Source organism: Pelobates fuscus, chromosome 4 (genome assembly GCF_036172605.1).
Source record: "Pelobates fuscus isolate aPelFus1 chromosome 4, aPelFus1.pri, whole genome shotgun sequence".
NCBI classification, from domain to species: Eukaryota; Metazoa; Chordata; class Amphibia; order Anura; family Pelobatidae; genus Pelobates; species Pelobates fuscus.
In genome coordinates, this window is record NC_086320.1 from 353,030,437 (window position 1) to 353,056,945 (window position 26,509).

At 41.5% G+C, this 26,509-nt stretch overlaps 1 protein-coding gene across 2 annotated transcripts in view; it reads right to left on the reverse strand.

Annotated features, from left to right (window-relative positions):
* Positions 1-26,509, reverse strand: part of ODAD2 (outer dynein arm docking complex subunit 2) — a 128,256-nt gene that overhangs the window by 23,515 nt on the left and 78,232 nt on the right. For both annotated transcript variants that reach the window (XM_063450798.1, XM_063450797.1), the window contains exons 15-17: positions 26,299-26,453; positions 12,635-12,877; positions 9,105-9,219 (exon numbers count right to left, since the gene is read on the reverse strand). In XM_063450798.1, coding sequence (XP_063306868.1) covers positions 9,105-9,219; positions 12,635-12,877; positions 26,299-26,453 — 513 coding nt within the window. The remainder of the gene's footprint in view (positions 1-9,104; positions 9,220-12,634; positions 12,878-26,298; positions 26,454-26,509) is intronic.

The following is a 26,509-nucleotide window of genomic DNA, read 5'->3' on the forward strand; positions in this document are numbered from 1 at the left end:
AAATAACAACCACTACCAAATATAATTCACCTTGCAGACTTTCGAGATAAACAAAATGATAAACTTTCTTGTTTACCCTCAGTTCTTAACAAAACTATACAATCGACCTGAAGATTTTTTTACTACGTAGCATGGTTTTGTAAGAACACAATGCAGACTTTCAGAACATTCTCCTCGTTTTATGTACACGTTCAGATTGAAAACATAACCAGAGTACAGTTTACATTATTATTTATGTAACTGCTGACAACCAGATGACCTCAAGACAAGGTGCCAGGGGCACGAGCCACCCGTCCTTAATGGAAATTCCAGATTTGTATATATAAAGCAGGGAAAATACTACTTATAGATATTAGTCAAACTGTGATTAAAGCTTAGCAGGGCTATAAAAACGAAAACGTAATAAATTCCTTTTATTAAGGAATAATGGGTATCTTTAATATCGGACAAAAAATATTATGTTTACTGTAATTGGTTTTAATGATAAAAGTGTGCAGATTCTAAATAAAACACTTTTAATTTAAAGTTAAATAATCACATCCTAACTAACACGATCATGCGCCTGCTATTTTATGTATTTAGCAAGTTTCAACCTCAAAAATGTTTAGGCATCTAGAACAGGTCGGGATTCTACTGTATGTTGCATATGGATAAGCACTGAGACTATTGTGCATTAAAAAGTAAATTAAATTTAGAAAAATCTATTTTCCAGAAAGCAAAACTCTCTAGCTCTCCAGAGTAAGTCGAGTTCATCAACTTAAAAAAAAAATAATAAAAAGTAGCAAAAAAGAACTCGGCCAGGAAAAAACATTATCCCTCAGCTAAATCAGGATTTCATTTGTTTCCAAAACCAAGTATTTTTCTTATTTTATATAGATTACAACTAAATAAACACAGCAACATGCAGGGTAGATAAACGTTTTTTCATACATCTATCGGCCGTATTTTTTGGACATCTTAGAAAGCTTAAGATGTCAAAACCAATTTGTCAGCGATGATTTACTGTGCCCAAAAATGTGATGGTATGATTGCCGAAATAAACTGATTGATTATCAGTGAGAATCATCTTCAGGCTACCAATATTTGCTAAGGAAATCTGAACTGTATTTAAATTAATGCATTCATTTAACCCCGTTAGAGCCAAGCACATTCTGACAGCAATCCAAAATAAAAAGCAATCGCAAATTAGTGTCACAAACCTTCCCACTATTAATCAACAAATGTTCGCAATTCCCAAGTCGGCAAATTGCTCATATCGAATTTTGAGTTAAAGAGATTAGTTCAAAACAAATTGACTACATGTTTGCATCGCAGACAAATTTGCAGACATTTAAAAAAAATGTCATTTTCAATCCTGTTTGATAGGTTAGTTGTTGCTTGTATGTAATAAAATATTGATGTAGATGTAGAATACTAAATGGCATTCTTTTAACCTGTTGCTTGCCAAATAGCATGGCAGAAAGAAAATGGGATCATAAATATACGTTCACTAGAGGGTGAAGTTGTATTTACAAATAAACTGTATTTTATTTCTCTCCTTCTTAACCCAAAACTATGGAACAAAGGAAAAATCGGTCCAGCTGAAATGTGATCACAATGAACAATACTTGTATATAAAGGGTATTATGTCTGCATATATGTCTACCAGCTGTTTCACGTTAAATCTGTTTTGTACATTCTTAGAACACACGAACCATTACAATTAAACAGTTTTTGTAAAATGTTGGAATATTTTTTTCCCTTTATTAAACTACACAGAGTAAAAAAAATACATTTGGGAGAAGCTCTTTTATATGGATTTAGAGACAGGGAGATTTTAAACAAGACTACTTCAAAACAGCAATTTGTTTGAATTATTACGTTAAAAAGGATGGCTTAAATATTTCTGCACCTGTTCTTAAGAACAGCTATTTAGGGGTAAGTGTTAAATAATGAATGTTTGAACATGAAAGAGCTTAGCAATGCAATGGGGCCACAATTTTTAGAAATATTTCCAGACTGCCCTAGATCCAGCAGAACAGTCCCAATTTCTGCATTTCTGGGGACAACAAAAGTGAAACAAATTTGAGGCTTTTTGAGAGCAATTTCGCAATATACTGCACATGGGCAAAGCAAGGCGGACTGACCGTCATGGCTGCCGCTTAACTTGACACATACACCATCAAGACCGCTACATGCGCAGCAGTGTGCATGGCATACTGAGGCAGAGTACGGATATTGGGTGCCTGGCTGGTCATTTAGGGGGACAGTTGTACCTGCATGCCAACAAAAGAGGAAGCTCTGCAGAAAATGTTGGCACTGTATACATGCTAACAATAATAACAGAAGTATAAACTTGGATGTTCATAATTTACCCCATAAATTCTACATTTATTTTTTGATAAAAAAAATTAATATTATTTATATGATACATAAAATGCATAACTAATAGTGAGATAAACCTGTTATTCTACAGATTACTGTTTTGATACTGACAAAATTAAAATAATGTAAATTTAAACAATGAAAGATTTTTTTTATTATTTATTTCTCTATTCTTTGTAAAACTATTGGAAAAATAAAATATAATTAGATATGGTATCAATTATCTTGCAATATCTAGACAGTTTTTGAAATAGCAACATTTAAGCAGAAAGAAAATATATATATATAAAAAAAAGATAAAAAGGAACAATACCATGCTTACGGGAATTTGTCAGGGATTGGATGACGTATAGACAGTAAGTATCTATATACAGTATACATGTCATTGCATGCTCCTGTCTTGGCCTCTAAAATGTGGTTGTGATTTTTGACCAACAAAAGTTGCCGTAGAATGAAAAGACAGATGGGGGCACAATTTTTCAGAGATGCAGAGTGCATGAATGGAATCGAGGTAGAATATCGAATTCTTCTGCAGGGTTCAAAAACCAGGGCTGGGGCCTGTATGGCTTTATGGACACATTTTTAATGCATAACAAAATATATTCTGTGAATGGGGAAGGGTTTGAAAATATATTCTATACATTTGTGAGCGATTGTATAGAATATTTATCTTATAGATGGTTTATACGATGGCACTATGAAATTATTTTTGCATTTTCAGCATCTGTAACATCATAAAAAATATTTAGACATTATTTATCCAAACACGTGTTCATCAAACAAAGCACAAGAAGGATATGGTATTAATTTCAAACCACGTTAAAAGCAGAGGCATTTTTTTTTTTTTTTTTTTTTAATTCTTTATTTTTGTTGTGCATTTTATACAAAGTATTGACATACTCCACAATAGCTGGTTTGGGAATAAACTAACAGTAATCAGTGGTATGGATTCTTGCACATTTTTATATAATTCTAAATATTCATCTGGTAGGCTAGACAGTAGAAACATTTAAACCAAATGTTAAAGATAAAATTAACGTTTAACTGTGTCAGGATAGGTAGGTTAGCATGGATGTCCACAAGCTGGAGCTGCCAGGCTAGGATGTGCACTGCGTAGGCATCAAAGATGTATTAATATAGTAGTGACTTGGCAGCGTCAGCATGCCTGGGGATATACTTACAGTGAGCAGTGGCATAAAAGCATACAAAATGAAATACAGTTCTATTAGTTATCCGATAGGCTAAACATAGAGGGCGTTTATATAAAATAAAATATTTATGCAATGAGTTAGAATAAAATAACAATTATACATTTGACATTTAGCAGTGCTAGTGTAGGTGAATTATCTTGGTTATCCACCTTTCGGGTCGGTTAGGCTAGGGTGTAAGCTGTGAAGGCATTATAGGCGCACATACTTAGTAATGACACATGCAGCAGTAGCATGTCTGAGGATAAGCTAAGTAATCTGCTAAGTAATCAGCGGCCTGCGACCATGCACATTTTGTATAATTCAAATAGTCCTCTGATAGGATAAACAGTGAGAACATTTAAACAAGAGAACAGTGATAAGGTTTACGTGTAACAATGTTACTGTAAGTAGGTGAACACGGATGTCCACAGTCTGCTGCAGTTAGGCTAGGGTGCTGACTATGTAGGCAAAATGTGTATGCTCGTGGATTGTTGCTGGGGAGCGGTAGCCTGTTTAGGAGGCTGCAGTGGCCCGCAGTATTCTTACAATTTAGTATGCCCATGTTGGAATGCTCGAGTCTCCTCTATCAGGTGGTGACTATACTGCCCTGCATGTTATTTAAGATTTTGCCAGCTCGCACTGCGAGTAGGGTGTGGGAGGATATATATAGCGTCGATGGCTATTAGTGTACTTCTGGCACTCTGATTTGTAGCTGTGAGTGTGCGTGCTGATCTATAACATATAACAAACCCAACATAAACCTATGTTACAAGTAGTGTCATACGCGGCATAGTGTAATATAGTCACATATCATATTTACGAGTCGTTTCAGGGGAAGGGACAGCTTCGTGTCCGGTAAGTCCTGGTACTTCTGCTGTGGTCCGTGAGCAAAGCAAGGATTAGATATCCTGTCCAAGGGGTAGTAAAAGAGGCTGGAGCAAAACTTTAAACCGCCTCAGGCACGATGATATGGAGCGGCGATGTTAGTATGGTAAGTTCGGAACTGTGTACTCCGGTGGCAAGGTATTTGCAGCCTGGATAACAAAGCTGCGGTAGGTTGTCTTGCCGTCCACAGCCGGTACCTGTGTTGTGTGCTAGTCCCGGTCGCGGGGGTTCGGAACTGTGGATAACCGTAAAAAACTTGAGTGTCGCTGGTGAAGAGTGGGAAATGTCACTTGAAGGTCTATGGTCTCAGGCGTCTCAAGTCGGCGGGTCGGACTGTGTCGGTCCCAGAGGTGTTCTCGGGGTGAATTCACGTACGGTGGCTGGGTTGATCGTGGACAGTCCTGATCCTCTCGTGGGTGCAGCCTGGAGTATACCCGCGGACTGTAGAAGTGCTTCCAATTCCTGGAAGCTCTGCGCTCTATGTGAGGTCTCGTTGAGGGTGAGTAGTACTGCTCGCGGGGTTCCCCAGCGGTAGGGCAGGTTTCTTGTACGGAGGAGTTGCAGTAATGGCTGTAGAGATTTTCGCCAGACAAGCGTGCTCCTGGTGATGTCCTGAAAGAAGGTTAGTTGGCTACCTTCAAACGATAGGGGTGTTTTGTCTCTCAGCGTGGCCTGGAGAGCCGCTTTGTCCGACACGCTCTGGAAACGTATAATAAGGTCCGCGGATGCGGTCAGTGGGGCCCGGGTCGGCTTCGGTAGCCTAAACATCCCGTCAAGCCTCAGGGATTTCGCCTGTTTTGGAGGGAGCAGGGCGCCTAGTAGGCGTCTAATATAGTGGGGCGTTTCAGTAAGGCTCACCGAGTCAGGTATTCCCCTGATTTTCAGGTTATGTCGTCGCCTTTGATCCTCCAGTGTATCAAGGCGATCTGCTGTGGTCTGCTGCTGCCTTGCTAAGTCAGCCACTTGTTGCTCCACCACCGTTAACCTGGTGTCCTGGGTGCTCGCACAGGCCTCTAGTTGGGTAATCTTCGACTGGGCCCCTTCTATGGCTGCTTTGTAATAGGCCATATCTGCGGATAGGTCCTTGCGTAGGTCGGCTAGCATTTCTCTAAGCTGGCTTGCAGTGACCGGGTCTCCGGGTGAGCTGGTCACCGTGTTTTGTTTAGTCGACGGTCTGAAGGACGCTCCCTCCATCAGGTCTGATGTGAAGTCCTCTGAGGAGTACGAGGCTAAATCGTCCTCCAGCGCCATCTTGGACCATGCGGCCTGTTGCGTGTTCCGCAGCATGTCGGCAATGTTCCGTCCGGAAGGGCTGTTATCCGCCCTGGATTTCTTGGATTTTCTGCCCATGTTCTGCTGCACTCCCGTGGGTGGGATGTTGGGGAGGTTCGTGGGTAGAATTTGCTGTTTATGGGCCTGTTTGGGTGAATTGGAGTCGGAGCTCGGTGAGATGCGACCGCTTCGTTGTGCTGCTCGAAAAGCAGAGGCATTTTATATCTCGGTGCTTTACATGAAAAAGGGAAAAAAGTTGACATGTTCTTTGGTTTTCTTTGTATTTTTTTTTTTTGTTTGTTTGTTTGTTTGCTTGGAGATGATCCAGTGATAAGAATGTGTGTCCCAGCTGGCAACAGTTAAAAATACTATGTTCCTTTTGATGCAATAAATCCCATTAAACAAAATATGTTTTTATTTGCACTAGTTAATGTAGCAGTGTACATTAGCAGTCTCTAAATTTAACATAATTCCTGAATAGTTCAAACCCCCGTAGAGCAGTGCCCGCAAGCGGTGGGCCATAGCATTGGGCTAGGTGTGCCGCCAGCAGATTTGCTGGATGTGCCTCCGCTACCGCGTAAGAAAACCGGCTCCGGAGAACAATGCTGCGGCTCTGTAATAGTTGTGAAGCCGAGAAGCGAGGAGGTAAAACTTTTAGACCTAGCACCGGAACACATAGCATTCTGCGTGCACGTTCAAAGCCAGTTAAAGAGTGCACAGCGCTATTCCCAGAAAAGGAGCTGAATGTTGTGTCAGCCACTTAGCTGTGGCATATGTTTAATGGGCACATTGACTGTCATATTTATTAATGGGCAGATTGACCAATATTTATTATTGGGCACACTGACTATGATAATTAGTAATGGGCACACTTACTGTAATATTTAATAATGGGCACACTTACTGTAACAATTTATAATGGGCACACTAACTGTAAAATCATTAATGGGCACACAGACTGTAATATTTATTAATGGGCACATTTATTGTAATATTTAATAATGGGCACACTGACTGTGATATTTACTAATGGGCAAACTTACTGTCGTATTTATTAATCAATTTGCATGACATATGTTCGGAAAACTGACTGTGGCATTTTCTGTGGGGCACTTACTGCTATTTGTTATATATTTTTGCTTGTAGTGTGCAGCGGAATTCTGAGAGGAGCTTTGGTGTGCCTTGGGTGGGAAAAGGTTGAGGAACACTGCTCCAACGGTTATGAAAATGGCTAATGCATTATGGGAAATATAGTTCATAAACATCAGCTGTGCCAAGGCTAGCTAGCCATCACTGGAATATTTTGTGCCTGAAAATCCAATACTATTATTTTTTTATTAGCTGGCTGTGAACTAGCCCGTGAGTCTCCTTTCCTTTTTCCAACTGGATATCGCTATGTAGTGCCGATTGACTCTGAAAAGTTGGCCTAGACTCGTAGCTACATATACTGATCCTAAAAGTTGATTGGAGATTTTAAGACTACATTAACTCAGAAGAGATTAGTGCCAGCCCGCTGGAGCTCTGCCAGTATTTAACGGTCTCTCCATACTGACCATATCTATTCGTGGATTATGTACTTCTCTCTGAGTGTCCCCTCATATTTCACTTCTCTGAGGCACCAGAGGAAAACACTTCTAATTGCTACAATATACAAATGTATAACAGAATATTCTTACATTTTAATGTTCCTTCCACTGTGTCGTGGCATGCAAGTTTCGAATATTGGGCAGCATAGCTGTGAATAATAATATATTGGCCTATTTTGCAGCAAAGCTACTTTAACAGAACTCACTCACCTCGTTACATCTGTGACCAATAAATACTTATAATGGTAAGAATTTACTTACTGTTGATTATCTCTCACAAATTACCGAATACCACCACATGGGTAAATGTATTAAACAGACGGATTGCTTCTCTATTTTAATCTCTTGCAGGGAGTTTTGCAGACACACCACTTACCTTTTCTGAAACAATATTTTCTGAGTTGATGTCTATGTGACAGAGTTTGTAACTGCGCTCCCTGCCTTGTGCTGAAAGTCTAATAAAGCCCAAAAATGCACCTGACTCCCTTTTCCCAATTTGTGGCTTATTTTGAAACATTCTAAATCTTAACTACTTGCTTCACGAAAACAGAAAAAAAATAAATGTGGTTTCGATGATGGCCCCCGACTCACACAATAATTATAAATATACTAAAAGCTGCTGAAATGTTGAAAAATTAACACAAAATATAAACGTTTCTTATGCTGTGGTTTTTCATTTAAAGTTTGTTCCAGGTTGAAGAAATGTTTGAATGAGGAAACAATAACTGTACCGCACATATAAAATATCAGTGGAACATTAGAAAAGAAAAAAAAACACAAAACAAAAAATAGTTGATTATATATGTCTGCAAAATACCCTGTAGAGGGTTAGACTATGAGGGGGGACGCATCTGTTTAATACATCTCCAGAGGTGGTGGTAACGGGTAATTTGTGAGACCTAATCAACAGTAAGAATATATGCTTGCAATAATAAGCGTTTATTAGTCTCAGATGTAATGGGGTGAGAGAGTTGTATTAGGCAGCTATGCAGCAAAAAAATCATAGAAAAATAGCCATTGCATTATCAATCCCATCATGTCTGTTCCTACAGTAATCTGTTATTCTGTTGTGTGCATGTTCCATTTATTGGTTCTATCTATGTTAGGAACAGATATCAGCTTATCTGACTATCCTGTTCTACTGGCCTCTGGACCAAACCACACATTTCTTCTCTGAAAACTGAAAACTGATGTAATATTGAAGTTGAAATATATTTAGATTTTCACAATAAAGATTCTATACAAAAGGTCAGACTGATATGTAAAGGAATTTTTTACATTTTACATCAGTGGTCATAAGTGTACCCAGGGATCCACGTTTCACTAGGGTGTGTACCTAGGGACTTTTCTAATCATCAAAAAGTTAAAATGTAGCTAAACCTTTTTTTAGACTGCAGGCTATACACTTAAATAACACAAACTTAAAAAAAATAAGCTACATTTTTTTGACATAGTGATTAACCAAATTTACAAAGATAATTTATCATCTTTATCTTTAACCAGATAATAAGGTTTTAAATTGTCACATAAATGCATGTAACACTAACAATTTAAATTGGGCATACTTAGCCCCGCATTAGGGTGTGCAGTAAATGCAATGGACTTAAATGTGCTTAATTTCTAATTCCCACTTTTTTTTTTTTCATATTTCTTTTTCATTAACGCTTCAGGGGTGTGGTACAATGGAATAAACTCATATAAAGTATCTTACATAACATGTTTGCTTAACAATTCTGGAAATATGCAGATCATTGCACATCAAGCTTTTTTTTCTTAATGACATAATTCCTACTAATCGTACACTCACCTTTGCATTTTCGATGCAGGGACAGATAGCCCAGGCTGCACTTGATTGAACATCTGGATGTGGATTTTTAAGTAAAGACCACAGCAAACGAACTCCGTCTAATCGGTCAATTATGCTGTCACATGGCCAGGCATTAAAGAAATAAACATCAATTAGAGCAGAAGAAACTTCAAGATTCCAACTGTACAAAACTTTGCCAAAGTAGCATTGTCGGGAACAAGAAAAGAGCCTGAAGATGATTTCCTTATGAAATTTCAATGCCATATGTCAAAACTTTGGATGTTTTTTACTCTTATCTTAGCTTGATGGCACTGGTCTGCATGTGTGCACAGTCTTACACAAATCACACAACATACATCAAGTAAGAGGACTCAGACACAGTAGCTCTTTAAAGATGAAACAAACTTAAGTTAGTTTCACAAAAAAATTTCAAGGCAAACCCCGGGTAAGACGTCAAACTATTAGAAAACAGTTAGACTTCTTACATTAGGGGGGCTCTTGGCACCAAAAAGCACCACGGTGCAAGGTAGTAGTTATGGTGCTAGGAGTGTGCTTTTAATATTATTGTGATTGTTTTTGCTGTAAACCGAAGAATGAGACATTATAAAAAAAATAAGAGGGACCGAGAGTTTTGGGGACAACGAAAAAAGTACTGTCTTTCCTTAATAGGGGCACTTGTGATATATGCAATGCCTAGCGTGTGATTGATTTGACGCACTAGAAAAAGTAGGAGATGCACAGCCTGCCACTGCAACTAGCATTTACGCTGAAGGCCTAAATTTATTAGCTTGAAATCTTAAACAAAAATAAACATGTCTCCAGTAACTGTGCTAGCGATCCTAGTTGAACAAATAAATTAAATGTTACTATGTACCATGCCGTAGTATCACGTCAGGTACACGTTAATAAGGAACGCTCGCCCTCGCTGGCACTGAAAGAGTTAAACAGCAACACAACTACTGTACGACTTGCATGCAGTTATTACAGAGAAGTGATCTTCAACAGCAAACAGGATACAGAGTTTATACCTCTATATCACAGTGCATCCTTTGTTGAGAACTTATAATGTCTAACTTGTTTTCCATGTGCTTCCTACAAACATGACTACCATTAAACGCTGCGTTATAATTACTTAAACACACTGCAATCAAACTATCTTCGTGAACTAGCTGAAAAATGAATTATCATTAGTTTCATCACTACACCATCTGTCTTCTGTTTATACATCAATCAGATGGGGATCAAAACTTCACATTATGGTCTACTGAGTACTTTAAATTGTGTAAAAATGCCGGAGTGAACATAACAGCCTCTACAAATATACCTTTGTATATGGAGTTATTTTAAACTCAAAGGACATCCAAATCCTATAAAGTCAGTTTGACATACGTTTACAAGTAAACGCTATCTGTCAGTGATAACATAAAGCTTCATACTTAGCGCGCACTTGACTGCTATGGCAGACGTTTCTGCTGTGAATTGGCTTTTTCCTTTCAGAACGAATGGATCGGATTTTATTTCTAGTATTCCAAAGACTTCCAGGCACACAATAGCTCAGAAGATAGCAGCTTCATTAGATCAAAGAGAACATCAACAACGTTTCGGCCTCAATGAGTTGATGTGCCCTTTGATCCAATGAAGCTGCTATCTTGGGCAATACTGTGTGCACGGAAAACTGTGATTTTTGTAGGTAGTACCAACTCCCGTTTAGTCTGCACCAATTGTGGCTCTGTTGGAGGTGTGCGGTCCCTGTCTACTGTTTAAACAGATCATATAAGTGTGGATGCTGTGATGTGTAAACTATGTATTATTTAGTGTACAAATTACCTTGTTACTTGTGTCACTGCCATTTTTAAGATCTGAAGATGGATGTTCAAAAAAATACTAGCTAGCATTGTCCAATGGTCAGATTTTATTAATCCCATTTAGACACTACATCCCGGGGACATCGTGGTACAATATTTCCTTAGCTACTCGCCATGAAGGAGTTTACAAAAAACAACATAACATGGGAATGGAGAGTTAGTAAAGTTGTAACTAAATGTTTAATCTCCCAAGTATCCATGAGACTCTATTCATTAAATGGTAAGTTGTGGTGAACTGAAAACAGACTTTGGGCCAAAATAGTCACATTTAAAATAAAAATCTCTTACTTACTTAAAGTGAAGAGATTAAGAGATTGTCCAGATCAGCTTTTCCTTAAATATTGCAAGTCACTGTCAGCTTATGACAACGTGTTCATGAATAAAAGCCAACTAATGTTTTAACAGATCAGTTGACATTACTGTGTACCCTATCCTTGTCGTGTAAGGTCCAATCCAAATGTAATTCTTGTCTATTTAAAAGGGTTTCCACAGGAAGTCCCATCCAGATGTTAATACGCCTACATATGCTTTGTCCTAACATTAGCATTTATAAATGAATGGGACACAATTCTCCATTTCCATTTATACAGACAGAGATCAAACACGAATGCGGAATTATTTTAAAATGCTAGGAAGAGAATCGTGCATTTTGAGATATATTTATATATATTTATTTTTATGATAAAGGAAAATAATCTGTTGGCTTCCATATACACATCTGGAGCAATGCTACAACACAGATCCTCTGAAATCACTTAACGCTAACTGCTACGGTAACGAAGGGACATCAGATGAAAAACCGAATGACTTACTAAATATTTAAATGCCTAAAATTTATTTATCTTAACCATGATTCAAAGTGGTTAAAAATCTGTGGAGCAGGGACAGGGCCTTACATCCAAGATGGCCAGACGAGTCTAGTATATTTAGATTATTGTTCCTTTTCCGGAGCTAACGGAATCTAACCTAATCTATAGCATGTATAACTCTTACTCTTTCTAACTCTTATAGCTTGTATAACTCTTACCTTGCTATAGCTTGTATAACTCTTACTCTGCTGACTGTAAATAGAGCTGCACGTTTGTTTCTTACTCTAATTCCTAACTAAAAGGGCAGTTTCATTGAAATTCACTGGTGTGCTTATACTTTTCTTGACGTGTACATGTCTAAGTACCCTTATCTGTTTTGCTAAGCACTACAGAAATAAAGAATGCGTAAAACAAGAAATCTCAGGAGTAACACTATTTGTTAACTAAATGTTAAGAATATATTTTTCAAAAATTATTTTCCTGTATGATTTAGTTTCAACATTAAATTCTACAGGACGCAAATGGTTGTAAAAAATATTACCAATCCTGGTTGGATAGTCAGACTAGCACAGATAAGGAAATATGTTTTTAATTTCTTTAGCACCTAAGCTTTACTGTGATGTAATTCAATACGAACTACGAGTAAGTATCTGTGAGTGTTGTGAAATGCGTAGGTTTGGCTAATGAATAAGCAGATAACCTACTTGTTTTTGATGCATTTCAATACATTTATGTATCTATCCTCTCTCATCTTTAAGTTAATTAACATAATAATGTAATAATGATGGGGATACCTGGCATGTGTATTTTGAATTGCATTGTTTAAAATTATTTTGAGATTAAATTCGTTACTTACGCCATATTCTCGGCCTCTGATGCGCAAGCTCCCACAGCTTTAGTTACATTCACCAACAAAGCCTGGTTAGTTCCGGTCAATAAATTAACTAGAGGATTTATCCCACCACATTTGCGAATGATGGCCCGATTGCCCGGTTCCTGGCCACATTCTCCCAAAGCACCGACAACATTCACAAGGACTTCCTCAGGTTGGTCAGTCAGCAAATTAACAAGAGTTTCTATAACCTTGAATTCCTGGAACCTTTAAACATAAAGAAGTACACATTGAAGCAACACAACAGTAAATTTAGTAGTAGGAAGCAATTGACAGATTATCATCATCATTTGGTGATTCGTATAAATCATAGCTAACATATATACTCGAGTATAAGCCGACCCGAATATAAGCCGAGGCCCCTAATTTTACCCCCCAAAACTGGGAAAACGTAATGACTCGAGTATAAGACTAGGGTGGGAAATGCAGCAGCTACTGGTAAATTTCTAAATAAAATTAGATCCTAAAAAAATTACATTAATTGAATATTTATTTACAGTGTGTGTATATAATGAATTCAGTGTGTGTGTATGAATGCAGTGTGTGTATATAATGAATGCAGTGTGTGTGTATGAGTGCAGTGTGTGTGTGTATGAGTGCAGTGTGTGTAAGAGTGCAGTGTGTGTAAGAGTGCAGTGTGTGTATGTGTATGAGTGCAGTGTGTGTGTATGAATGCAGTGTGTGTGTGTGTATGAGTGCATTGTGAGTGTGTATGAGTGCAGTGTGAGTGTATGAGTGCAGTGTGTGTATGAATGCAGTGTGAGTGTGTATGAGTGCAGTGTGTGTATGAGTGCAGTGTGTGTGTGTGTGTTGCAGAGCCTTGGTGGGGTGTGGGCAATTTTATTATTATTTTTTTATTTTTATTTTAATAATTTTTTAATTATTATTTTTTATTTTATTTAATTTATTATTTTTTATTATTATTTTTTATTTTATTTTATTATTATTTAATTTTTTTTCGTCCCCCCTCCCTGCTTGATACATGGCAGGGAGGGGGGCTCTCACTCCCTGGTGGTCCAGTGGATGGGCTGTGTAGGAGGGGGGCTGGCAGAGCTGTTACTTACCTCTCCTGCAGCTCCTGTCAGCTCCCTTCTCTTCCGCGCCGGTCCGTGCAGCTCCCTCTGCCAGCTCCCAGTGTAAGTCTCGCGAGAGCGGAGGAGGAGGGAGCTGACAGGAGCTGCAAGAGAGGGAAGTAAACGCTCTGCAGCCCCCACAGCCCGCAGTCTGTATTATGACAAAAAATGTGCCGAAAAACTCGGCTTATACTCGAGTATATACGGTATGTAAAAGCTACATTTCTGAATTATATCTCAACTGGTTCCAAGCATCAGGGACATACACAATAGATTCTATATTTTTGTAGTTACAAAACGTTTCAATATCACCTATGGAAAAACAACCTGGTTGACAGCTGCACCATATCTACAAAGTCTATTAAAGTGGCACTGTCACTACCCCATCCAAAATGAGTATTTCATGTAGATAAAAACAGAGCTACATTTGGTCAAGTCTTGCCAAGCTTTCACCTGTCAGTAGTGATGACTGGTTCAGTCTATGGAAGATCCTGTGGTCTCTCGGATCCTCCATAGACCTCAGTGTTGTACGCTCACACATGCACGAGAGTGCAATGCTGACATTGGTGCATGGTATTGAAGGGCCAGGAGGTGAAGAGGACTGGCAGGAAAAAGATGGCGTAAGTATAAGTCACCTTCCCCTGTACCTGTCAGCCACCACACTGCAATCAGAACAGTCACCACTGGCGGTCTTTGTAAATTTTGCAAATACCCCAGACGGTGGCTGAGCCACTTTTGTTAAAGTGTGTTAAAGTAAATCAAAATGGAAAAGAAGGGGCCAGCTACCATGAATGGGTGTTGAACATTGGCTATCATGTTCAGCCCAATCCCAAAGAATACTAAAGGAAAGTACCAGAAAGTAGTAATGAGGTATAGAGCTGTGTAAATGGGGGAAGGTTTCTGTTGATTTAAGTAGCAGTTGTAACGTGAGTGCTACACAACATAAATCCAGATAGAAGAAATCTATATAATGCGAAATGCACACAAACTAGTTCCAGGTGAAATTGAAGTAACAGTTACTTAATAGTTCGTGGAATTCTATGTGATTACCGTAAAAAAATGAAATAAACAGCAACTCCTGTTATTGCATGTATGTAATAATAAATTGCCTGTAGATTAAATTTAAAACTAAACAGCTTGTAGTGTCTAATTAAAAAAAAAAACATACTTTTTCAAAGCAAATATAATTTGGAAGAAAAATGTTCACAAAATTTGTTAAAATATATTACAAATAGGGTTTTTATTATTTTGGCGGGAAAAATTAACTAAATTAGAATACATTTTAATTTAAACATATATTCCATACACTTGAGGTGCAGGAAATTATTGTGTAAAATATCACCCCAGAATCTGTAAGTCATTGAAAGTTTTACCCATCTCAGAAGAAAGAGTGGAAATCTAAATGGTAAATAGTATTCTCAAAACTAATAGGTGTATTACAAGATCCTATTCTTGTATTTTATCAGGGCCTTACACTGTGCCATTAAACCTTTTTTGCCTACCTCAAATGCCCTGTCAGAAGCCTTGCTAGCCTCGCATCATGAGGGGCCCCAGAGCTGGCCAGCTGGCCACCTTAGGGTATCATTGAGGCAGGCTGCAGCACATGGTGCGGGAGGCGAGGGAGCAGAGCAAGAAGAGCTCAGAGATCAGCATTCCCTCACCGCCCACAATATGTGCTGCAGCCTGCCTCTAGGGGGGGGGGCAGGAGCTGGAATATCACGTCACTTCGGCCCTGGCTGTCAGGGTACCTGTGGTCTCTACCTCCGAAAGAGGTAGAGACTTAGCTGTTCCTTCATCCAGACGGCCTGATGGCTCCCTTCCCCACGGTCTATCCGGTCATGCAAGGCCGGCCGCGAGGGAGTGACTGCCTTTTACAGCATCTAGGCAGGAAGTTGTCATCAGGACACTCCTCCGGAACGACCTGTCACTCAATTGCTGCAGGACCAATAAGGACGCCTCGGAGGCGTGGTTACTGCTCTGAACAGGGTATTTAACAGAGCTTCTTTCATTAGCTCATTGCCCTGTCGTGGTTCTAGCTTGTTCTAGTCACTCAGTGCTTGTGTATTCTATTATCCCTTTTGGTTTTGACCCGGCTTGTTTACCTTACTCTGCTATTCTCTGTTACCCTTGATTCGGCTTGTCTCTCGTTTACCTGTCTTCTGTTACCCTCGACCTCGGCTTGTCTTTGACCATTCTATACTGTACTACTTACGTGTCAGGATTTTCGCCTTGACCTCCAGACTGCCAGACGGGGTCGCCCTTTTATTGCCCGAAGAGGGATTTGAACCTGTATACTTGGCAGTTCTGAACCTGCTCTTTAACCTCTGAGCCATTTCAGGACTTGGGATAACTCCTGTTTTATCTTGTATTGCCTGCAGCACTAAGGGGCTGGACTTCACCTGGCTCAGACCTGTCGATCACTCTCCAGCTGAACCTGATATACTAATCATCAGGGTATAAGACACTGCTCCTCCCTAAGGGCAGTGTCAGTTCAATGACTCTGGTTAGAGAGTTGCTACTCCACGTACTAAGTATTCGCCTGACCTTGGATTGTGACTCGTATCTCCTGAATTCTGGCATCCTTTGACCTTGGCTTGTTACTCGTATCCCCTGATTTCCGGCACCCTCTGACCATTGGCTTACCTACGACTACTCTCCTGGATTTCCTTGTCTGTACTGCGACTACAAGCAATTACCTGCACAGCCCCCGTGCACAGATTCATAGGCCAGGTGAGTTCTACCTTGACCACCTTGGCCTGTGTCTAAATGCAAGGGTGAGCTTTTATCTCTGCATGTTGGACTCCCAGCAAGGTAAGCCTGACAGATTGAACTGACCCTTATGGAGTCCACAGAGATAATGCTCACCTCCCTTGCTCAGCAAGTGTCCAGCCTGAACCAGACTGTTTCGGAACTGCAGCAAGAACTTTTATCTCTTAAAGGCACAGTACGCCCAGTTCCAGAACCGTTTGTTGTGATGCCTGACCGCTTTGATGGTTCCCGTACCTCCTTCACAGCATTCAGACTGGATTGTGAACTTCTTTTTGCTCTCAAGCCTAATACTTACAACAGTGACTTTGTCAAGGTCCGTTCGGCCATCAACTTACTTGTCGGACGGATCAAGGAGTGGGCATACCGGAAGCTACAGGAGAAAAGCACTGTCTTGGACAGTTGGGAGTCATTTATGTCCGCAATGGACTCTCAGAGCTCTACCTCCAGGAAAGCTACTCCCAAGCCTGCTCCATCTAACCGCAGATCGCTGTTACCTAAAGAAAAGGACTCCTACCAAGTCCCCATAAGGTCACAACGCAAACCCTCCTCCAGTAAACCTCCTTGTACCCCTGTTTTCCCTCAAGCTAGCTATGAAACTCCAATGGACATGGAGGAACCGCCTTGTGACCCTGGTTTTCCTCTAGCTAGCTGTGAATCTCCAGTGGACAGGGAGGAACCCATGGAGATATGCTTCGTCCGCTCTAAAACAAGACTGCCATCTAGAGAAAGAGATCGAAGGAGGGCGCGTTGTCTCTGTTTTTATTGTGGTGGAAAAGGGCACTTTATCTCTCACTGCCCTATTCGCCCAACTCGGCCTGAACCTCTTCAAGTGGGTACAATTCAGCTGCACCCTGTTATTCCGGCAACACGACCTAAAAAATTTCAAAGGTGCTGTCGGATATTTCCAAGTTCCGTGATGCAGAAGAGTACCCAGACTACGATGGCTGCTAATGCCAGTGGATCTCAAGACCACAAGAAATCACTACTTCCAGAAAACTCACCGATGGGAAATAGTTCAGATAATATGGTTGGTGGGACTAAGTTTATTTCCGCCTGCACCAGGTCTCTGAATGGCCCAGACCTTTCTCCACCAGTACCCGACACTGATACCCCAAGGTCCCCGACTGAGGGACTCCACTCTGGATACTTCGATTACAAGGACTTCCTCAGTGATACGGAGTCCGAAGACGAGGAATACAGTTCCCAAAAGGAACCTGTTCACGCCCAGAGTGCGTTCTTAAGGGGAGGGTACTGTCAGGATTTTCGCCTTGACCTCCAGACTGCCAGACGGGGTCGCCCTTTTATTGCCCGAAGAGGGATTTGAACCTGTATACTTGGCAGTTCTGAACCTGCTCTTTAACCTCTGAGCCATTTCAGGACTTGGGATAACTCCTGTTTTATCTTGTATTGCCTGCAGCACTAAGGGGCTGGACTTCACCTGGCTCAGACCTGTCGATCACTCTCCAGCTGAACCTGATATACTAATCATCAGGGTATAAGACACTGCTCCTCCCTAAGGGCAGTGTCAGTTCAATGACTCTGGTTAGAGAGTTGCTACTCCACGTACTAAGTATTCGCCTGACCTTGGATTGTGACTCGTATCTCCTGAATTCTGGCATCCTTTGACCTTGGCTTGTTACTCGTATCCCCTGATTTCCGGCACCCTCTGACCATTGGCTTACCTACGACTACTCTCCTGGATTTCCTTGTCTGTACTGCGACTACAAGCAATTACCTGCACAGCCCCCGTGCACAGATTCATAGGCCAGGTGAGTTCTACCTTGACCACCTTGGCCTGTGTCTAAATGCAAGGGTGAGCTTTTATCTCTGCATGTTGGACTCCCAGCAAGGTAAGCCTGACATTACGTTAGTCCGGCCATTCTAAGGTCCGGTATACGTATCTGGCTACTGTTTGTACTCTGCGTGTTGGATCCCTGTCCCGATCCTGACATTACGACAGGGCCAATGGATCCTGCAAGTACAAACAGTCAGCTGGCTTCTCCTGATCCTAGGTTTGAAGCCATGGATCACAGAATGGATCAGATGGCGCTTGCGCTACAGGCTCTATTATCTCGTGCCAATAACCCACCAGAGGAGATACGTAATATCCCTGTTTCTCCTGTCGGTTCAGGTCTAGAGGTAGCCACAGTGGGTGCTTCTTCTCGCATTACCCCCCCAGTACGCTATGGTGGGGCTCCTGAGAAGTGTTGTGGTTTCTTAAACCAAATTAGTATCCACTTTGAATTGCAACCTCGCTCTTATCCTACAGATAGGGCAAAGGTAGGATTTATTATCACCCTACTTATTGAGAAAGCTCTGAGATGGGCCAACCCATTATGGGAGAACGATAACCCATTAGTTTATAACTATAACGCCTTTGTAACTGCTTTTAGAAGAACATTTGACCCTCCAGGTAGAAAGGTTAATGCAGCCAGATTACTGTTGCGTCTGAAACAGGAGAACCAAACACTAGTGGATTATGCACTAGAGTTCAGGTCTCTGGCGTCAGAAGTCAAGTGGAATGAGCAGGCGTATATGGATGTATTTTTGAATGGCTTATCTGAAGTAATCCTTGATGAGGTTGCTACCAGAGAACTCCCTGAGAATTTAGAGGATTTAATTTCGTTCATCTCTCGTATAGATGAACGTTTAAGAGAGAGACAGAACACTCGAGAGAGGAACCGGAGACCTTCTTTTAGGTTAGCCCCCGCTTTTCCAAGTCCTGACTCCACGGTATCTTTGCTTCCTGAACCTATGCAGATAGGGTATACCCGCCTCTCTGAGGAGGAAAGACAGTACAGGAGAAGAGATGGTTTGTGTATGTATTGTGAAGCTAAGGGTCATTTACTCTCGAACTGTTCTAACCGCCCGGGAAACGCTCGCACCTAAGTCTCTCTAGAGGACAGGCCTTGGGTGTTTCTATTTTGTCCTCTACTCCTAATTATAAAGATCACAGGCTTCTGCTACCAGTTTCCTTAACTTGCGGGAGGGAAGTAGTAAGGGCTATGGCTTTGATAGATTCCGGTGCTGCTGAGAATTTTATCGACCAAGCCTTTGCTAGTAAAAACAATTTCCCATCCCAGCTAAGGGAGACACCCTTGGCCGTTGAGGCCATAGATGGTAGACCACTACTAGACCCTGTTATCTTTCGTGAGACCATACCCATTGAGTTAAATGTTGGTATCCTACACGTGGAGAATTTATCTCTTCTGCTCATTTCGTCTCCTTCCGTTCCCATAGTTCTGGGGTATCCATGGTTGAAAGAACATAACCCTATTATCGATTGGGAGTTAGGGGAGATACTCTCGTGGGGCCAGGGCTGCCAGGATCGGTGTTTGTGCAAGGTTTCTCCATTAGCTAATATTAACATACAGGAGAATCCTACTCAGTCCACAGAGAGACAAATACCAGACCTTTACCTAGACTTAAGGGCAGTGTTTGACAAGAAGAATGCCGATTCTTTGCCGCCACACAGGTCATTTGACTGTAAAATTAAGCTTCTACCCGGGACTATGCCTCCGAGGGGCCATGTATATCCTTTGTCTGTTCAGGAAAACTCGGTTCTAGAGGAGTATATTCAGGAGAATTTAGAAAAGGGATTTATCAGGAGGTCTTCTTCTCCGGCCGGGGCGGGGTTCTTTTTCATTAAGAAGAAGGATGGCACGCTGAGACCTTGTATCGATTACCGAGGCTTGAATAAAATAACTGTCAGAAATGCCTATCCTATCCCACTGATTACCGAGTTATTTGATCGTCTTAAAGGCTCCAAAATCTTCACCAAGTTAGATCTCAGAGGGGCTTACAATTTGGTGAGAATCCAGCAAGGTCACGAGTGGATGACGGCATTCAATACCCGGTATGGCCATTACGAATACACTGTTATGCCATTTGGACTATGCAATGCTCCTGCAGTATTTCAAGATTTGATTAATGAGGTACTTAGGGAGTTTCAGCATGATTGTGTTATTGTTTACCTGGACGACATACTAATACACTCTAAGGAGATTGAGACTCACCATAGACAGGTTAGAAAGGTGTTACACAAACTTCTGCAACATGGTCTATACTGCAAATTGGAGAAGTGCAGTTTTGATCAGTCTCAGGTAGACTTTCTTGGGTACGTGATTTCTGGGGAAGGTTTTAAAATGGATCCTAGGAAACTCCAATCTATTTTAGACTGGCCTTTGCCCAAAGGACTCAAGGCTATCCAAAGGTTTATTGGTTTTTCCAACTACTATAGGCGCTTCATTAAGGGTTACTCTTCTATCATTGCGCCTATTACCAATATGACCAAACAAGGGGCTGATACTAAGTTCTGGTCTGAGGAAGCTCTTGGTGCTTTTAAGACTCTCAAGGAACTTTTTGCCTCAGCTCCCATTCTAGTTCATCCTGATACGACTCTGTCTTTCTTGCTCGAGGTCGATGCTTCTGAGACAGGAGTTGGGGCTGTTCTGTCTCAAAGGTTAGGGGTGGAGAAACCGTTACACCCTTGTGGTTTCTTCTCTAAAAAATTTTCTGGGCCTGAGAGCAGATATGACATCGGGGAGAGGGAATTGTTAGCGGTCATTAAGGCTTTAAAGGAGTGGAGACATTTACTGGAAGGGACACTACACCCTGTTACTATTCTAACGGATCATAAGAACTTATCTTATATTGGGGAGGCGAAGCGCTTGTCCGCCAGGCAGGCTCGCTGGGCCTTGTTCCTCACTCACTTTAATTATGTACTTACGTATAGACCTGGTTCTAAGAACTCTAAAGCCGATGCATTGTCTCGTCAATATGAACCATCCACTATAACTGAACCACTTCTGTCCTCCATAGTTCCTAAGGGGAATATCATCGCGAACACGAATCTCAGGATTCACTCTCCATTGCTTTCTGAGATCATGAAGTTTCAGGATTTGGCACCCAAACAGACCCCTGGGGATCGACACTTCGTTCCTGCCGCTCTCCAACTGGAGGTGCTACGCTGTCTCCATAACAGCAAGGTGGCTGGGCATCCTGGCATCCGCAAGACTTATGCGCTGGTCTCTAAAGATTTTTGGTGGCCTGACTTACGCAAGGATATTAAAGAATTCATCGGGGCATGTGAAGTTTGTACCAAGACTAAGCTACCCCATTTGCTTCCATGCGGATTTCTGCACCCTTTAGAGGTTCCTGAAAAGCCTTGGTCCTGCCTGGCAATGGACTTCATTGTTGATTTGCCTATCCCTAAAAAGCAGACTGTCATCCTCACTGTGGTAGACAGATTTACTAAAATGGCTCACTTCATTCCCTTACCTAAACTCCCATCTTCGCCCGAATTAGCGGAGATATTCGCCAGGGAGATTTTCCGTTTGCATAGGATACCTTCCCAGATTGTCTCTGACAGAGGCTCCCAATTTGTTTCCCGTTTTTGGAGATCATTCTGCTCCCAACTAGGCATCAAATTGAATTTCTCCTCTGCCTATCATCCTCAGTCCAATGGAGCTGCTGAACGCACTAACCAAAAAGTGGAACAATATTTACGTTGTTTCGTTTCAGAACACCAGGACGATTGGGTCGGTTTGATTCCTTGGGCGGAGTTTGCACATAACAATCTCATTTGTGATTCTACGCATTCTAGCCCTTTTTTCTTGAATTATGGCTTTCATCCTTCTATCCTTCCTTCGGAGTCTTCTTCTCAAGGGATACCGTCGGTGGATGTTCATGTTGCCAATTTAAGAAAGTTGTGGGATCAAACTCGACAAATCCTTATGCACAATTCTACGCTGGTTAAAAAACACGCTGACAAACGTAGAAGGGCAGCACCGGTGTTTGTTCCAGGCGAAAGAGTATGGTTAAGTACTAGAAACATTCGGTTAAAAGTGCCGTCCATGAAGTTTGCTCCTCGATATATTGGACCTTACAGGGTACTGTCTCAAATTAACCCAGTTGCGTATCGTTTAGCGTTGCCTAATGCCTTACGCATTCCTAATTCATTTCATGTTTCCTTGCTAAAACCATTAATATGTAACAGGTTCTCCTCCACGATCGCCCCTCTCCGCTCAGTTCAGGTGGAGGGTCAGGAGGAGTATGAGGTCAATTCCATCGTTGATTCTCGAATCTCCCGGGGGAAACTGCAATATCTGGTCGATTGGAAGGGTTATGGTCCTGAGGAGAGAAGTTGGGTACCTCAGGAGGAGGTGCATGCTCCCCGTCTCCGCAGGGCGTTTCACTCTCGATTCCCTTCTCGCCCTGGTGTATTCCGCCCGGTGGGCGTATCTGAGAGGGGGGGTACTGTCAGGGTACCTGTGGTCTCTACCTCCGAAAGAGGTAGAGACTTAGCTGTTCCTTCATCCAGACAGCCTGATGGCTCCCTTCCCCACGGTCTATCCGGTCATGCAAGGCCGGCCGCGAGGGAGTGACTGCCTTTTACAGCATCTAGGCAGGAAGTTGTCATCAGGACACTCCTCCGGAACGACCTGTCACTCAATTGCTGCAGGACCAATCAGGACGCCTCGGAGGCGTGGTTACTGCTCTGAACAGGGTATTTAACAGAGCTTCTTTCATTAGCTCATTGCCCTGTCGTGGTTCTAGCTTGTTCTAGTCACTCAGTGCTTGTGTATTCTATTATCCCTTTTGGTTTTGACCCGGCTTGTTTACCTTACTCTGCTATTCTCTGTTACCCTTGATTCGGCTTGTCTCTCGCTTACCTGTCTTCTGTTACCCTCAACCTCGGCTTGTCTTTGACCATTCTATACTGTACTACTTACGTTAGTCCGGCCATTCTAAGGTCCGGTATACGTATCTGGCTACTGTTTGTACTCTGCGTGTTGGATCCCTGTCCCGATCCTGACACTGGCATCACTAAGTGGTGCGCGAGGAATCAAAGCAAGAAGATTATAACTTCCTCACAGCCGCTGCTTGTCCAGGAGCCCCCAGCCAGCAGCCCAGGAGCACAGCAGCCACGCTGGACCCCAGGGAAATAATACACTCCAGTGCTCCAGGTAGGGAGGCTGGGTGGATTTAAATAAAACAATTACAAATTGTGGATGTTTCAGAAAATGTGTGTATCTGTCAGTGAATGTGTGTGTCTGTCAGTGTGTGTCTGTGAGTGAGTGATTGAGTGTGTGTCTGTCAGTGAATGTGTGTGTCTTCAGTGAATGTGTGTCTGTCAGTGTGTAGCTGTCAGTGAGTGTGTAGCTGTCAATATGTGTCTGTGAGTGAATGTGTGTGTGTGTGTCTGTCAGAGTGTGTCAAATCAGTGAGGATGTGTGTGTGTCTGTGAGTGAAAGTGTGTATTGTTTAAACAGTGTTTGTGCCAATGACTGTGTATCTATCAGTGAGGCTATCTAACAGATACACCCTAAAGTTACAAAAGAAGCACAAACATGCTCAGACAAGCACAGTGATGTAGTATAATTCATACCCCTCATTTTTTTTCTCTCCCTCATCATCCTCATCTGCATTACCCCACCTTTTTTGTGTCATTTTCTCCAGTCACCACCCCTCCCACACTTTGTGTGTGGGCCTCTCTCCCACCTAGGGCCTTATTTTTGTCACTTTCCCTGCGCACTCCTCTTTTGAGTTTCTCTCACTTCCTTTTATTTTTGTATGTGTCATGCTGTCTACAATCTCCAACTTATGTCACGCCTTCTGCCTTCCTCTTTCAATGTGGCCAAGCGGCTGTGGGTGGTTCTAACTTCATTTCACATTCTTGGCACCTCTGCCATTAATACTGGCACCAAAACGCTACTCGGTGTAGCACAGATATAGCAGAGCGGGTGAAACGCTGGACTCATATATCTCCCTGTGTTTCCACTTCGGCCATATATAGCAGCTGCCCTTCTGATGTAAGCGCTGATGCTCATATCTATTAAACGTCACTTCCAACCTCACTGGCAGAATACAAAAGACCTCACCATACACAACTTAACTACAGAATATGAAAATGGATGGCAACTTCACAGTCATGGGCACTTTCTAAGCAAGAGCAAGCTAAGGGACATGGGTGCATCTGGTTAGCTGGCCTCTGTGAGCCGTTTGATCATATTTGTTACCTCACGTTGATTTGACTTTATTGTATTATACTATATTGGTGTTTATTTGTATTTTTAGTAATACTGGTTACATACAGGTATTTCAGTGTGTATAGAATGTTGCGAGAGGGAGTGAACAATATGCTGAGGTTTTTTTCACTTCATTCAAATTTGCTTTATTCCATTTTTTTTCTACCTTTACCTCTGGTACATTTGTAAGGGTATTGACACTTTAATACAGTGCAAAAAAAAAAAACCTTTGATAAAACTTCCAGGTTTAACATGATAAACTTCCTTAACCCCTTAAGGACACATGACATGTGTGACATGTCATGATTCCCTTTTATTCCAGAAGTTTGGTCCTTAAGGGGTTAAAGGATCACTATAGTGCCAAGAAAACAAACTCGTTTTCCTGGCACTATAGGGTCATTAGGTCCCCCCCACCCTCAGGGCCCCCCTCCCGCGGGCTGAAGAGGGTTAAAACCCCTTCAGCCACTTACCTTTCTCCCGCGTCAGGCACCCCTGGCGCTGGGGAACTCTCCACACCCTGCTGACGTCAGATCTGAATGAGCATGCTGCGCGCGCATTCAAACAGCCCATATAAAAGCATTACTGAATGCTTTCCTATGGACGTCCAGCGTCTTCTGACTGTAATTTTCAGTGAGACAACCACTAGAGGCTGGATTTTCTCTGAACCTGCTATGTTTACAGCAGGCAGGGTTAACGCTAGAGGGACCTGGCACCCAGACCACTTAATTGAGCTGAAGTGGTCTGGGTGCCTATAGTGGTCCTTTAAGAATGGAGTTTACAAAGAAAGTGTCATCAGATAACAGCACTCAAAATTCTGGAGCACACATTTAGTACCAGCAGGCGAAATATATTAGATCAAATAAAACATATTGGATTTAATGATAAAACCGCATGTTTACTCTTACATTCACTGAAAAAGTAGATTAACAGAATAGCTAGTTTGCTCTGCATATACAAGCAAACCACACAATACTCATTGCTATGTAATACATAAAAAAAAAGGAATTAAAACTGTGTCCGATGAAATAATAAGGAACCACGATTATTTCAACCTGTTTAGAGCCCACGTCCTTACAGGACTGTCAATGAGACTATTGTAAATGCATAACCCTGGTCCTCAAGTGGTTAAATAAAAAAGGGACTAAACGAATGTTCCTTAAAACAAATGGCTAATTTGATCTGCTCCATTGTAATACCATATTGTATAACAGCACCAAAACAATAAAATGACATTCAAAGTAAGCTAAACAGCAGATGAGCGATCAAGAATTGCAATCCCATTTCATAAACGCTGCTATTTAAAAAGAAATCTAACTTTCCCCCAGCTATTGCAATAAGTTATATGAAGATTCCAAGATATATGGAAATTTTTGTTGTCCTCAATTGTTAGCCAGCAGCTTCTTATCACTGTGACCGATCTTTAAATGATCCCCTTTGAGACATATTGATGTATATAACTGCTTCTTCGAGGTGATTATTGTGTCAATCTCAAGGTTCTTTGCAGTCCAGGCACTGGTTAGCTAAGCCAAAGAACTCATTTAGGCTTGCTGCTACTTTCATTACTCATTGATCTTGTCCTCTGTATTCAAACGAAATCCCTCAACCTCCCCGTGACCTTCTTTCAACCCTACCAGCTGACCATTAACAGCCAAAAATGTCTTTTAGATTGAACATTAACACTGTCTGGGATTTAGATAATGTAAAACACACAGCAGTGACATTAAAAAAACAGACAAAATCAAAATGTTGCTCCTACTTTGTCACATTATTCCGACTGATGGAACATTTCCAGACGGCTCCTGTCACTGCAGCTAACAGCTCCTTATTGTCAAACTGGCCGAGAAGCATGGCGAGCGGCTGCAGGCCTCCATATTGCCTAACTAGGTCCCGTGTTTCTTCGTCTTCTGCACACTATATATCAAAAGCAAAGAGCAATCTGAGAATCATTCCTCATCACACACACAACA